This window comes from Propithecus coquereli, unplaced genomic scaffold, assembly GCF_000956105.1.
Source record: "Propithecus coquereli isolate 6110/MARCELLA unplaced genomic scaffold, Pcoq_1.0 Scaffold78, whole genome shotgun sequence".
Taxonomy (NCBI): domain Eukaryota; kingdom Metazoa; phylum Chordata; class Mammalia; order Primates; family Indriidae; genus Propithecus; species Propithecus coquereli.
Genome location: NW_012153951.1, coordinates 1,164,002 through 1,177,820, shown reverse-complemented (window position 1 = coordinate 1,177,820; position 13,819 = coordinate 1,164,002). Strand labels below are relative to the sequence as shown.

The 13,819-nt window shown below is 35.5% G+C and overlaps 1 protein-coding gene across 1 annotated transcript in view; it reads right to left on the bottom strand.

The window, feature by feature from the left end:
- Nucleotides 1-13,581, bottom strand: part of PLCZ1 (phospholipase C, zeta 1) — a 46,404-nt gene extending 32,823 nt beyond the window's left edge. Inside the window, exons 1-2 of the mRNA XM_012662781.1 lie at nt 13,465-13,581; nt 394-625 (exon numbers count right to left, since the gene is read on the bottom strand). Coding sequence (XP_012518235.1) covers nt 394-448 — 55 coding nt within the window. The 5' untranslated portion in view covers nt 449-625; nt 13,465-13,581. The remainder of the gene's footprint in view (nt 1-393; nt 626-13,464) is intronic.
- Between the last annotated feature and the right edge of the window lie 238 nt (nt 13,582-13,819).

Here is a 13,819-nt window from a genome sequence, read left to right as displayed (position 1 = left end):
ATGGTGATATAGCACCTCTTGTATACTCCTGGATAGAGCTGGAACGCATTCTACTAAGTGAGGTATCCCAAGAATGGAAAGACAAGCACCACATGTGCTCACCATCAAGTTGGTATTAACTGATCAACACATAAGTGCACATATAAGGATAACATCTATTGGATGTTGGGCAAGGGGGAGGGGGGGAGGAGGGAGGAGGGGACAGGCATTTGCACACATAAAGAGTGCAACGCGCACCACCCGAAGAATGCACATATTTGAAACTCGGACTTGGGGGAGGGGGCAAGGGCAACATACGTAACCTAAACATCTGTACCCCCATAATATGCTGAAATAAAAAGATATATATTTTGCATATACATATTGTGATAAAACTTTGAAATGCAAACATACCTTCATCAATGGGCTCATATTTCTGAATGATTTCAATAGCAATAGTTTTACTCATCTCACTTATATATTGTTCTTGTCTCAGAAATTGAACCAGGTTATTTTCCAAAAGAATTTTTCGGTTTTCAGAATATGCATTGAAAATCTCGATAATTTCTTCTCTGTGTGCAATAGTTCGATAAATTGCTCTGAATTCTTCTATGGTGATTCTTCCTTGTTTCAGCCTGTCATTATCCTACTAAAAAAAATGACTGGTGGGCTCACATTGTGAATATAAAGAATACACAAAACGAATGTTAGAGTATTCATATACTATATTAATATATACAGCAATTTATGCTTGAAAGAAGATGAAACTTACATTTGATTCTTATTGTAGATAAAATACTAAAACTGTATAATACACTGTAAAATGCAGCAAAACTGCATGGAATGATGCCAAAGTTGGAAAAGGATTAATGGATCATTACCTCTTAAAACCCAGTGTTACGGGGGGAAGAAAGAGGTCAGGGAGAAGATGAGGATTCCAGGCTGTCCTTCAATTTCACATTTCACACTTTGGTATTCCGCTCAATTTCAGTACCTTCTTAAAACCATGCCAGGCAGTGTGCAATCCCATGCTACCAATGCGTAGCCTGGACCATAGATGTCAGAGTGAATTAAGATCACTGTAAACTGCAGAAGCTGTAGTAGTTATGTAACACCTAGAAGAAGTGGAGCCTGAATAATCATTGAAGGATTTGGGGCAGGTACAAACGAGAGAAGTTCCAGTAAGAAAGAGGGGATTCACCTGGCTATCGTGGAAAGTACACATTTGAATTTTATGAGATAAAAGACAAGAAAGTAGTCTGGATCCAGGTATTGAAAGTAACAGAACTACTGTGAGGTTCTGAGCAGGAAAATGACTAGCAAAAGTAGCAGCTTAGTATGATTAGTTGTGCATACCAATTGGAAAAGATGGAGAATTGCAGGTAGGAGAGCAGAGAAGATGCAATTCAAGTGGGAGGCGGGGAATAGACACTAACATCAGTGAAATGATGAAGTCAGAAGATTTAACACATCGAAATTTTAGACACATAATGAGAGAATTCAGGAATCCCTGGGGTGGGGGAGAGTTAGAATAACTGGTAGAATTATAGTATCACTAACAAACAAAATACTGAGGAATAGGAAGATCAGCTTAGAGGGAGATTTAATTTTTTAAAAAAGACTTTTTTCCTCCCTTACATATTAACTCTCATTACATTGCAAACAGCTTGATACAAGGAGCGTGTGCTACAGGGGAATTGTGTTGTGGTGGAAAGCCGAGAGAATTTGTAGACAGAGAAGACTTTATATTCCAAACTCCAAAGTGTGTGGGACTTTGGACATTTAAATTAAGCTTTCCGAGCTTCACATTTTTCATCTGAAAATGAGGATGACAGTACCCCCTATGTCATCAGGCTGCTATAAGGATTGGAGATAGACAAAAAATGGTAGTTCTAGATATCCATGTATTGTTATATATTCTCTATGTCTGCTTCCCTCACGTCAGCCAGCCTAGTGTCTCCTCTTGTCAGTTTTGTCTATCCAGTATACACCATTGTAGAACACCTAGAAAATGACAAGACACGAACACGCTGGAAATGATATCCACGTTTCATTAGCAAAAGTTCAGTGGTGGCTACTCAAGAGTTTGATATGAAGCGACCAAGAAGCAATCTGAGCTGGGAACCAAAGAGTCATTTCAAAGAGGACCACAAATCCGCACATACGGAGCACCTGGAAGAATCAGGCTGGAATGAAGTACCAAGTGGAAATGAGAGGGAGATGAGCTTGGGAGAAAAACTGGGATCTATGGTTGTCAAATCAGATGTTGGGTCTCCGGAGCTCATTAAACAATGATAATACCTTAAAAATTATATAATCTAAAAGTAATCCATGCATATTGTCCATTATCTTAGTAAACTAACATAGTTTAACTTACCATTTTTAAATTCTGGATTTTGAGGTTCATGGAAGTGGATGTTACAGAATTAAAATAATTTTATTTCAGCCCCATCCCAGTCCTAATTTGTCATAAGATCTTAAGCAAGTCAATAAAAATCAAAATACGCCTGTAATTCCTGAAAATTTGTGTTATATAAAATTATATAAATAAAAAATTACAGTCCTACTGCATAATAGCATAAAATAAAATATACATTATCCAGTGAGTAATGAAAGTTTTATTACTTTCAAGTTTTATTACTTTTAAGCAGAGTATAAGCTTGGTCATCTGAAATGTCCTCTGATAAGATATGTTTTGTCTTGTGTTTTCCTAAAAGATCAAAGTCGCTATCTGATACTAAAAAGAATTGGAGATGTAAAGTCCCAACAACATTCCACAAATCAAAACAATTGCTATAATTGATCAAAAGCAAAGAAGAATTGAGGGTCAAAATTAATCAAATTACTGAAAAATAAAAGCCACACAAGATAATGTGAGTTTTATCACTAAAGATGGGAAGATCTAATATTAGGAGAAGGGGAAAAGAAAAAGGAAACAGCAAGGAGTAAGTATTATGAAGAAGAAAAACAGGACCTGGTAAACAGAGTCATGATCTGGGGAAGCCAGAAGAAAAGCAATAAGCAAGAAAGATGCAAATCTGAGCAGTGAGGCATGTGATAGCAGCTACAATTTGAGTACCAACGTATTAGAATTTCCTATAAGAGGAAATTGAACCACAAAAATCTTATGTAAGTTGTCCCCAGTCCGATAGGTGTAGTAGACCAGGATTTGAACTGGCTCCAGACACACACAGAGGAGTGGTGGGAAGAGAGAAAGTCAATATACCATGACACGGATTAACAGTATATAAGCAGAAATAAATTCTGTAAAATGCAGATCTGATCATTTCAACTCCCTCTTAAACATCTCCTTGTAGCTCTTTTGTCTTCAAGACAAAACCTCAACTCATCGTGTAGCATCCAAGTCCCTCTAAGGAGTCATGGATGGTTTCCACTCTTACCCTTTTCCTCCTGGCACCGCATCCTTCAGGTGTTCAGAATTAGTTATAGTACAGCCACCAAGATATCACTTGCTGTGGCACGGGCTGTTCTTTCTGTCTGGAATACCCTTCTTTTACTTTTTAATTTACTATAATAATTTCTACTAGTCCTTAAAAAAGTGTCACCTCCCCTAGAAGTCTTCGCTATGTCCCTGTGTGTCTACTCCCTAAGCTACGTAAGATACCCTTCTTCTCTGTTCTTACTATAAAACTCTGCACCCTCTGCACCAGGGTTTATTACACTGGAGTGAAAGCCTTTTCCCATATTTCTTCTAGACTTGCCTCAGACAGCAAGTTTGTCTTTGTTTCTTATATTGTCAGTACTTAAAAGAGTGCTTGGCTGAAAGTATTTGGAACAGGGTCTACACCCCAGTGATTTCATGAATCTGATGAAATATGTGCATTTAAATAATAATTAGATAAAGGAGTTAAATATCTCCCTAGCTTTAAGGAGAATAGGAAAAGAGATTTAAAAACACATATTGCAGAAAATATGCAAAATCCCAGGCCCCACCTCAGGGTACACTACCACTTTTTAAAGTTTTACACACTTAAATCACTTAACAGTACAACATAAAATAAGAGTAATAAAGCCATTTTTCTTCTATTTTTATATAAAATGTTCCTTAAGTGGTTATTCTTTGCAAAGCATTACAGAAAAGAACTTTCCCAAACAAGTCCTTCAATGTTAGTGTATAATGTAGAAATATACTCTCATACTTTAAGACCATGAACCCCATGCAGGAAAATATTTCATTCTTCTTTTTATTCCTGGTACCTAGTACTAACCCTACCCTAACGTAGGATCTTAATGATTATATGTTTAAATGAATGGTTAAATAAACAGGGGTAAAATCAAATAATAACATCACTCCATTGATAGTCATTCTGCTAGTATACTTTCAGAAGACAGAGTAAAGACTTTTCATACTGTTACCATCTTTCATTGCTCAGCTTGCTAGTAAAAATATGAAATGTTGTTTAAAATAAATGATGTCATGAGAAAGGTGATTTATCAAAATACAGAATTTACTTTTAACATTAAGAGGTAGCATTTTAAAATTTATTGTCTAATATATTGCAGGAAATATATTACAGGAAATGATATGGCAGTAGTTTAAACTGTTTGGCAACTTTGTCTTCTTCCTGTCCTCCTTCCCTTTCTTCCTAACCAAATAACTTTGTCTTCTTCCTGTCTTTCTTCTCTTTCTTCCTAACCAAGTATGTGAGTCAGAAACTACACTGGGTAAAAAGGATGCCAAGGTGATCATTGTCATTGCCCTCTGGAAGCTTACAGTCTAGAAAAGGAGAGCAGGCATCAAAGAGTCAGAGATGCCACAATTTCAACTCTGTAGACAACATACACAGTAAAGTTGGACGATTCTTCCTGGAGGGCCAAAAGAGAGTCTTTACAGAAAAAGTGGTCCTAGAGATCAGTCTTCAAAGATGAGAAGGAATGTGTTTGCCTGAAAGTGAGGAGGAAAGGAGTTCATTCTAGGTGTTGGGACTGGAGTAAACATATGCACAAAGGTGAAAGAAGACCAGTGTCAGATGTTAGTGAAGCGGGGATGAGCGCTAAGGCTGGAGCGGCTCAGACTTCATTCGGAAACAATGAGGAGTTATTGATAAGCTTTAGGGAGAAAAATCACATAAATTATTGTTTTAGAAGGTAGCTCTGGCAGCTTCATAAAAGGTAGATGTTGGGATTAAAAGCAAAGAAACCAGAGTGTAGGGCTTTTCCAGCTTTGATGTATATATGAGTCACCTAGGGACTTGAAATGCAGTCAGCATCAGTATGTCCGGGTTTGCATTTCTAACAAGCTCTTCAGGAGGCCAGAGATTCTGGCCTGAGAACCACACTTTGAGTAGCAAGTAGTTCAGGAGCAATTGACTTAGTGTAGCAAGAATATAGACTCAAAATGATTTGAAATTTGACATGGAGATCAGGTAAGAGGAGGAGTCTGGGAATCTCTCTAATTTCTGGCTTGGATGACTGAGAAAATGGTGTTACTATCACCAAGAAAAGAAATAGAGGAGGACAGACTGTTTTGGAGGGAAAGATAAGTTTCATTTTAAACATATTAAATTTGAAGTATCTATGGGGCATCCAAGCAGAGACAACCAGTAGGCAATTGGTTGAAGGGTAGGGATGGAAGAAAGTGATATGTTATAGAAGAAAACACAGTAAGAATTTTGGAGTCAGACAGACCCCAATATGACTTCCTACTGTGATGTGAGATATGAACAAACTATTTCAATATCCTTATCCTTAATCTTTATGTATTTTCTAAAAAAGCTAATAACAACTTCCTTGGATGTCTGTTAAGATAATGTGTGCAAAAACCTAATCAGTGCCTATAATATGGCAGGTGATAAACAAATGGTAGCATCTGTATAGCTTTTTTGTTCAGTGTAGAACACTCAGAACTTGTTCCTATTTAAGAAGTAGGTAAAGCCATTAAGAGTCAATAAGATTGCTCAGGAAGAGTTTGTAAAGAAAAGGAAAGAAATAAAGAGCTTAACTTTGAGAGGAGAGTAGAAAGGGTATTGGCAGGACAGGTGGAGAAAGAATGGTCAAAGATTTCAAAAGAAAATGAGGAAAGAATGATGTTATAGGAGTCAAAACAGGGAGTATTTTAAGAAAAGATTGATAAATGAAATGCACAGGAAAGCTAACCAGTAGATTTAGCATTTTAAGCATAAAGGGGCTTTTAAGATAGGTGTGGAAGCAAAACTTATTGTAATGGATCATTGAACAAGTAGAATACGAAATGTAAAAGATTCTTTTAGTTTATTGGTTAAAAGAGAGAATGTAACATTTAAAAGAGGATATGGTGCTATTTATTTTTTAGATGAGACTAAAAAACAAGTTTAGATTGTGGAGGACCGACTAAGGTAGGAAACCATGAACTTGAGGTGGACCCAAACAGAACTTAAGTGGCTGAGTTGATTCCAGGTTGCAGATTTATAAGGCAGAGGTGTTGGAGGAATAAATTACCTCTCTCTGACTTCTGTCTTCCAATCCATTCTACATGGCTGCCAGATTATTTATCCTAATATGTAATATCTCCTTACTCAAAAAATGTCCATTGCTACCCATTGCCTACAAAAGGAAATCCAGCCATGTTCGGTGGCTCACACCTATAATCCTAGCACTTCGGAAGGCCAAGGCAGGAAGATTGCTTGAGGTCAGAGTTTGAGACTAACCTGAGCAAGAGCAAGACCCTGCCTCTACAAAAGAAATAGAAAAATTAGCCAGGCGTGGGGGCACAGGCCTGTAGTCCCAGCTACTGAGGAGGCTGAGGCAGGAGGATCGCTTGAGCCCAGGAGTTCGAGGTTGCAGTGAGCTATGATGACGCCACTACACTCTACCCAGTGCGACAGAGGGAGACTCTGTCTCAAAAAAATAAATAAATAAAAAGGAAATCCAGTTCTGTGGTCTACCATTGAAGGTTTCCATCGTCTGGCCATAACTGTCATTTGCAACTATTTCTTACCACTTCCCTTTATGCATCCTGTACTCCAGTCATGATTATTTTTTATTCTCCAAGCACTCCTTGCACGTACTCCACACATATTGCTTTTTATTCTTTAAGGTCCAGCAAGAATGCCACCTCCACATGGCATCTTCTATAAAAGCCCAAATTAAATAGAGTTTCTTTCTTCTGAGATTCCCTGTTAGTATTACCCATGAGATTTATTATAACCTACTTATAAAATAGTAATTTCTGCATTCCTTTTGCTGCCTATAAGAGAGAGATAACACTTTATTCATTTTTCACAATCCACAGTTTCCTGCAGAGTGTCATGCACATACTATAGATTTAATAATGGTTGTTAATTGCTTAGAGAATTTGAAGACTTAAGGCAAATCTTACAATAACAAATTCTTGAAATTATAAAGGATACTATTTCATACTCAGCCAACAATCAAAAGTGCAATCTAAGACTAGCTATATATATTGAAATGACATGTAATATTTCCCATAAAATATTTTAAATGCTGTAAATTAAAGACTATTGCATGATAAAAGTAATAAAAATTTTTTTACTAAAGGGATTAAAAAAAACTTAGGGAATTGCTGCTTGAGCCACAAATCAATAATTAATCTTGCAGAAAGAAGTTCAGAATATATTGCCAAGATCATAAAGTTATATGTTCTTTACTCAAATTTATAATAAAAAGTCACCTTGTAAGAAAATAAATTCATGTCAGAATTTATATGAGCTCCTTAGGAAATGAATAAATGTAATTCAATTTTGTGTGTTTTTAAACAATCATAACCAACGTAGCTTCAACAATCCTGTGAGATAACTGTGATAGTATCCACAGATTAAGAAATCTGCTCAGAGAGATTTTCAACTTGCCAAGAACTACACAGCTAGGATCTATTAGAGCCAAGAATCTCTGTGCTCTGAGACACTGGAAGATTTTGTTCACCGAAGTCAGATTTACTAGGACTCATTTTATTTACTCTGGCAAAATGTGCACCGATGAAGTGTGGAAAGATTAGCAACAAGAGTGGAAGCAAAAAGAGTTGAATGTTTAAGAAGCTTAATTTTCAGCTATTCACAAAATTCAGTTAGCCAATCCTTCTTGAAGCATTCTATTTAATCAACATTTTAATGCAGCATAGCAATTTAGCCCAAGGCAACAAAGTAATCTATTAGAGGACCTAGAATTATTTTAATAGATAAGAATAGTTTATCATGATCATTAGCCTTGTTTATATATAATTTATGCTTCTAAAGAACTTAAGGTCATTTTAAAGAGGTTTTTGAAGTAAGTATGCTAAGCAAACTCTGCCCCTCTAATTTTTATAATTAACATTGTTTTCACAGTCATTCCAAAAAGGTGTTGCTAAATAATAGACCCTGAGGCCAGCCCATGTCCAAATAATCATAATTTTCAATTGGTGAGCTATTTCTATAATTTTATAACTACTGAGCATTCTACGTAATGCTTTTAACATGACATGTGTTTTATTCAATTCCACTTCAAACAGATATCTCTATCCTGAAGATAATTTCAAAGCAACCTGATGATCACTGAATAATATTCACAATATTTCACACTGGATACAAATTTCAATATATTACTACCTCTATATTGTGTTGAATGTGAATTTTATTAAATCAGGAAGCACACAGCTGTTTCTCCCTTTGGAAGATACCATCGAGGGGAAAATCCAACATGCAAAGATCTTTCACTAAAACTTGTGTTCTTCAAATGTGGTATTAGCCGTGAATTGACTAAAATTCTGATGGCAGCACACACTACTTGGATTCATAGAAACAACTCCGAAACTTTTGTCTTTTACTGCAGCAGTCTCCTGAGAAGGACAGCTTTCCTTTTTTGAACCTCCTTTTTGTGGTTTGTGAACTTGGCAGCTAAATCTTATTGAGAGAAGTGGTTGTTAGAGGACAATTCTCCATGGGTCTCTTGTGTTTCTATACATTTTCTGAGCAAAGGTATTGACCACTTTTCTTTGGGACTAGCTTTTCAAAGATTTTTATATAGTGAACAGCTTTGGTAAAGATAGTGTCTCCTTCCAGAGGAAAAAGTAGTTTTTGTTTACTGGCCACCATAACAATGATGATGACATTCTCCGGGGCAAAGATCAGACGGGCTTATTGCCCATCGTAAAAGACCTGGATTCCTTAAGACTGAGGTTCCTCTCCTGTAAGGCAACCCAATGTGTATGTCTCCTGGTCCTCTTTGTATCACACCTTAGGAACTGGGGCTTGGAGACATGACATCAAAATGCTAATACTCTGGCAACTATTATTTTTGTGAGTAATAACAAGCCACAAGCCTGCCTCTGCCAGCCTCCATGAAGCTACATCCAGACTACCTTGTTAGCTTGCAAGGAGAGTGAAGAGTCACACCCTCCCCACTTTGTGTTAACGATAGCAACTTAACATAGATTGCGTATCTGGGTACTCACTTTCAAAAAAACAAAATCATATGCAAGATTTCCATGTTCCTAACTACCTGGATTGGCCAGTCTAGCATTCTTGCCTGATTCTCGAAGAAATTTGCCATCTTCGAACTACAAAGCTCAGCTAAAACACTGGCTTTTCTTCTTTTTATTCACAATCCTCCCTCTGTCATCTAGTGACAGAATTGAGCCACATTTCCATCCTGCTAGTCTTTCTATAAACAAACAGAATTTGGGGCATGGGTTTCTCACAGGGGTGGGGAACCTGTGGTCTCAAGGTCACACGTGGCCCTCCAGATCCCCAATTGCGGCCCCTCAACCAAATCCAAACCTCACAGAACAAATCCTTTCATTAAACAGATTTCTTCTGTAAAATTTGATTCAGTCAAAAGGCCACACTGAAGGATCCAGAAGGCCACATGTGGCCCCAAGGCAGCAGGTTCCCCACCCCTTTCTGCCCTTTTTATTAGCTGTGTGTGTGTAAGAGCATTCAATATAAGATCTACCCTCTTAGCAAATTTTAAGTATGCAACATAGTGTCATTTACTATAGGCACTATGCTATATAGTAGCTCTCTAGGACTTATTCTGGTTGTGTAGCAGAAACTATGCTTTCTGACTAATATTTCCTTGTTTCTCCCTCCCTCCAACCACTGGCAACCATCATTCTACTCCCTGCTTTGATAAGTTTGACTATTTTGGATTCCTCACATGAGTGGTATCATGTAGTATTTGTCCTTCTGTGTCTGGCTTATTGTCTGGCTTATTTTACTTAGCATAATGGCCTCTAGGTTTATCCATGTTGCCCCAAATGGCAAGATTTCCTTCTTTTTTAGGGTGAATAATATCCATCATATGTATATACCACATTTTCTTCATTCATTCTTCTGTCGATGCATACTTAGATTGTTTCATATCTTGTCTATTGTAAATAATGCTGCAATGAACACGGGAGTGAAGAAATCTCTTGATTTGGGCTATATACACAGAAATGGGATTACTGGATTATATGGTAGTTTCATTTTTAATTTTTTGAGGAACCTTCTTACTGTTTTCCCTAGTGGCTGCACCAATTTATATTCCCACCAGGAAAACAGTTCCCTTTTCTTCATATCTTTGCCAACACTTCTCTGGTTTTTTCTGAATAATAAAAACTCTAACAAGTATGAAGTGATATCTCATGTGGTTTGATTTGCATTTCTCTGATGGTTAGTGATGTTCAGCATCTTTTTACATGCCTTTTGGCCATTTGAATGTATTCTTTAGAGAAATGTCTATATAATTCTTTTGCATATTTTTAAATCGGATTATTTCATTTTTTGCTGTTGAGTTGTGGGACTTCCTTATATAGTTTAGAGATCAACCCTTCTCAGATATGTGGTTTGTAAATATTTCCTCTTATTCTGTAGATTGCCTTTGTGTGTGTGTGTGTGTGTGTGTGTGTATAATTCAGTTTATATCTGCCCACTATAGCCAATACAATTCCAGGTCTGGTGGAACTTTGCAAAGTGACCCTAATTTTCACTCAGAAATATTGGTTGGTAATAGGAGCCAAACAAATGTATTGGAAAAGACTTCATCACAGTATTAACAGAAAATGTAAATGATGGTCCTGTGTAGTGTGGTATGAGTTTAACAGAACGAACAGAAAACAGAACAGAATAGATTGTCAAGAAACACATTTAAATATGAATAAGAGCAACTGTCTGGCCATTTTTTTTAGTTAACACGTAATAATTGTTATGGGATATATAGATTGCCTTTGCATTTTGTTGATTATTTCCCTTGCTATGCGGAAGGCATTTAGTTTGATTTAATCCCACTTGCCTATTTTGCTTTTGTTACCTATGCCTTTGATGTCATATCCAAGAAATCATTGCCAAGACCAATGTCAAGAAGCTTTTTTTCTGTTTTCTTCTAGGATTTTGTAGTTTCAGGTATTATGTTTAACTCTTTAAGGCAATTTAAGTTGATTTTTGTTCATGGTGTACGATCCAATTTCATTTTTTCCATGTGGATATCAAGTTTTCCCTTTTATTAAAGAGACTATCCTTTCCACATTGTGTATTCTCAGCACCTTTGTAGGAGAGCAGTTGATTATATATGAATGGATTTATTTCTGGGCTTTTTATTCTGTTCCTTTGGTCTATATGTCTGTTTTTATGCTCATACCATACTGTTTTTATTTCTGCAGTTTTTTAATATATTTTGAAACCAGGCTGGTTTTTTTGTTGTTGTTGTTGTTTGTTTGTTTGGGTCCAGTGTGAATTTTAGGAATGTTTTTCTATTTCTGTAAAAAAAAAAAAAAAAAAAGTCATTGGAATTTTGATACAAATTGCATTGAATCTGTAGATTGCCCTGGGTAGTAGTATGGACATATTATTATAACATGGTATGTATTACATTTATTTGCATATTTTTACATTTATTTCAATGTTTTATAGTTTTGGTGTACAACTTTTTCACATCCTTGGTTAAGTTTATTCCTAAGTATTTTATTATTTTTGATATTAATGTAAATGAGATTTTTTTCTTGATTTCTTTTTTGAAAGTTTTGTATCTTGCAACTTTACTGAATTTGTTTATTCTAATAGTTTTTTGGCAAAGTCTTTAGGGTTTTCTACATATCAGATCATGTCACCTCTGAAAGGAGATAATTTTACATCTGCCTTTACAATCTGAATGCCTCTTATTTCTTTTTCTTAACTAGTTGCTCTGACTAGAACTTCCAGTTCTATGTTGAATAGAAATGATGAGAATGGGTATCCTTTCCTTGTTCCAGATCTTAGAGGAAAGTCTTACAGTTTTTTACCATTAAATATGGTATTGGCTGTGGGCTTTTCATATATGGCCTTTATTGTGTTGAGGTAAGTTCCTTCTATACCTAATTTGTTGAGCCTTATTATCATGAAAATGTGTTGAATTTTGTCAAATTCTGTATTTTTAAGATTATCATGTGTGGCTTTTTTTTTTTTTTTTATCTTTCTTTCTGTTAATGTGGTGTATCACATTGATTGATTTTTGTACACTGAACCATCATTGAATGCCAGGGATAGATACCATTTGGTCATGGTGTGTGATCCTTTTAAAATGCTGATGATTTTGATTTGCTAGTATTTTTTTGAGGAATATTTCATCATGTCCATCAGAAATATTTGCCTGTAGTTTTCATTTTTTGTGATGTCTTTGTCCAGCTTTATTATCAGGGTGATGCTGACCTTATAAAATAAGATTGGAAGTGTTCCCTCTTCTATTTTTTGGATATATTTAAAGAGGGTTGACATTAATTCTTTAAATCTTTGGTAGAATTCACTTCTGAAACCATTTAGTCCTGGGCTTTCCTTCGTTGAGAGGTTTTTGATTACTGAGTCAGTCTCCTTATTTGTTATTGGTCTGCTCAAGCTTTCCAGTTCTTCTTAATTCAGTCTTGGTAGGTTGTATATTTCTAGGAATATACGGAGATTTTTTTTGCAGTTTGTCCAGTTTTTTGGTGTATGATTATTCATAATAGTTCCTACGATCTTTTTTATTTCTGTGGGATCAGTTGTAATGTCTTCTCTTTCATTTCTGATTTTATTTATTTAAGCCTTCTTTCTTTTTTTCTTAGTCTTGCTAAGAGTTTGTCAGTTTTGTTTGTCCTTTCGAAAATCAAGACTTAGTTGCACAATTTCTTCTTCTATTCTTTTTATTTTCTATTTTATTGCTGTGCTAATCTTTATCATTTTCTCCCCTCTGCTAACTTTGGGCTTAGTTATATATAAATCACTAATTCCCAATCCATTTACCATTTCATCATTTATATTATTTTGATCTAATTATACAATCAATCTTAGATTTGATGTGAGCATTCCTTATACTCAGGAAATTACTTTAAACCAATAGTCTTGTACTATTTTAAATTTTATCTACAACTAATTTTACCTCCTACTTAAATTTCTTCATCTTGATTGTAAATATAATTAGCATAATTAATTGCTTTTATTCTTAAGAGACTAGTTTTTCATATTTTTTGTACAAAAAAAATTCCAGAAGCTATTAACGTTTACTTATATTAGATTAAGTCCTTCCTAGGGTAGGAGAGGCAGGGGGCAGATATCATCTTACCTTAAAAATATGTTTCACATGAATAATATTGCAAGGAATATCTAATTTTTCAAGTAATTTCTGAGTTTTTTCTAGATTAATTTTTCCACCTCTAAATTCATCCTGAATCTTCGACCAAAACCACGTATGAAAAACAAAAAAAAAAAGTTAAGGAAATTCCCACAAAAAGTCACTGAGTATTTAAAATTCCTAAATAAATATTTGATCTTCCTTCAGTTTACTGTACTTATTTTTATGTTTAAAGAATAATCTGTCTTGTGGTTAAAGTAAATGACAACATAATTGTATGATAAATAATATTTAAAACAAATTAAGCAGTTACTATGCTGTAGTAAAGGCATGAAAGGGCATAGCA